This window comes from Lipotes vexillifer, unplaced genomic scaffold (assembly GCF_000442215.2).
Source record: "Lipotes vexillifer unplaced genomic scaffold, Lipotes_vexillifer_v1.1 scaffold190, whole genome shotgun sequence".
Taxonomy (NCBI): domain Eukaryota; kingdom Metazoa; phylum Chordata; class Mammalia; order Artiodactyla; family Lipotidae; genus Lipotes; species Lipotes vexillifer.
The window spans coordinates 1,111,988-1,113,989 of record NW_006794958.1 but is presented as its reverse complement, the minus strand read 5'-3'; the positions used below and the strand labels follow the sequence as shown (position 1 = coordinate 1,113,989).

Genomic DNA, 2,002 nt, shown 5'->3' with positions numbered 1-2,002 from the left:
AGGGACATGAAGTACAACATGATATAATTAACATTGCTGTATATTATTTATGGAAGTTGTTAAGAAATCCTGAGCTCTCATCACAAGGGAAAAATTTTTTTTGTTTTTTAAAATGTTATATCTTTATGAGGTGATGGATGTTCACTAAACTTATTGTGGTAATCATTTCATGATGTATTTAAGTCAGATCATCATGCTATACACTTCAAACGTATACAGTGCTGTATGTCAATTATATCTCAATAAAATTGGAAGGAAACAAAGATAAATAGGAATATGCCCTCAAGGCCATCTCAGTGTATTTTTCTTTATGATTACACACCTTTTTAAATACTTCATCCATAGTTATCTTCATTGAAATGAAGATTTTTACAAAGGAAATTTGTCCCTATCCAGACAGTGAAATGTAAAATGTTCAAGAAGATTGGAGTGGGGCTTCCCTGGTGGCACAGTGGTTGAGGTCCGCCTGCCGATGCAGGGGACACGGGTTCGTGCCCCAGTCTGGGAAGATCCCACATGCCGCAGAGTGGCTAGGCCCGTGAGCCCTGGCCACTGAGCCTGTCCTCTGCAACGGGAGAGGCAAAAAAGAAGATTGGAGTGAAAACAGGACAAAAATGCTTTCCTCAGAAGGAATCAAATGAAAAGAGAATAAAAGATATGATAAATTATAATAAAGAGAAAGAAAACACTCCATGACTTTAGATGTGTGACTGAAACTCAAGGAATTTAAAGTAGATGAGAGAACCGTAGAAAAGAATAAGTCTTTTCCACTACAAGCTACATGTAGAGAAAAAAACAAAATGGCTGTAGAGAATATTTTACCTTTGTCAACAGGGTTTAGTGTAGAAAGTATATTTTAATTATTTCAATTATAAACTTACTTCATTTCAAAATAGATATTTTAGGGCTTCCCTGGTGGTGCAGTGGTTGAGAGTCTGCCTGCCGATGCAGGGGACACGGGTTCATGCCCCCGTCCGGGAAGATCCCACATGCCGTGAGCCATGGCCACTGAGCCTGCGCATCCGGAGCCTGTGCTCCACAACAGGAGAGGCCTGCGTACCAAAGAAAAAAAAAAAAAAAGATATTTCATACACTTTAGATTTGAATAAAAATAGCACAGTAATTTTAAATCACTAGTTATTATTGCTCATTTTCCAAACTGCAGTCCACATGTTAGGATTTCCTTTCACTTCCCTCTTCACAAAGCCACCTGCAAGCACCTACCCTTTTCTAAAGTATGTACTTCCCAGAGCCGCCTGTCTTGATTGCTAGCTTAGTTAAGACCTGACTACAGCTGAGGAGGAGGCCCCTATTCCAGTTCTATATGATGACACACTTTAATAGAAAAACCTCTTCATTCTTGGTATCAGATGAATCTTCAGGAACTGTATCCCGTTCTAAAGGCTCTTCAGATTTTGGCTTATCTTCCAAAACCCCTGATCCTAATTTTACCACCAGGACGTCCGCTGTCTGGGGAGACTGATAAACCATAGACACATTCTCTACCAGAGCTTCATCTGCAGGTGTTTGCTCAGATGGTAGAAGCAGAACTTCAGCAGAGGTTTCTTTTACAGAGATTTGTGTAATAAAGGACTCTTCAGCTAGTGAAGACTGTTTGTCAACAGAGAACATTTCCGAAGTAGTTTCTTCAGTTGATGGAAGCTGAAGTCAAGGGGCCTCCTCTGCAGAAGCCTTCTCTGCTGGTAAAGGTTGAAGTTCAGCTGCAGCCTCTTCTGCAAGGGTCCTCTCAGCTGGTGGAGACTGAACTTTGGTGGAGGTCTCTTCTGCAGGGCCCTCCTCTGCTGGTGAGGCTGAACTTTGGCGGAGGCCTCTTCTGCAGGGGTGTCCTCAGCTGGCAGAGACTGAACTTCTTCTGGGACCTCTTCTGAAGAGGTCTCCTCAGTGGGTGGAGACTGAATGTTGGCAGAGGACTTCTCTGCAGGGGACTCCACAGCTGGTGAAGTTTGAAGTTCTGGGACCTCTTGTGTAGGAGCGTCTTCAG

General features: G+C 42.5%; 1 protein-coding gene across 1 annotated transcript in view; it reads right to left on the bottom strand.

Moving 5' to 3' along the window:
* Positions 1–1,320: 1,320 nt before the first annotated feature.
* FSCB (fibrous sheath CABYR binding protein) overlaps positions 1,321–2,002 on the bottom strand; it is a 2,185-nt gene continuing 1,503 nt past the window's right edge. Inside the window, 3 exon segments of the mRNA XM_007472240.1 lie at positions 1,321–1,662; positions 1,693–1,806; positions 1,809–1,996. Of these exon segments, the coding sequence (XP_007472302.1) occupies positions 1,321–1,662; positions 1,693–1,806; positions 1,809–1,996 (644 nt within the window).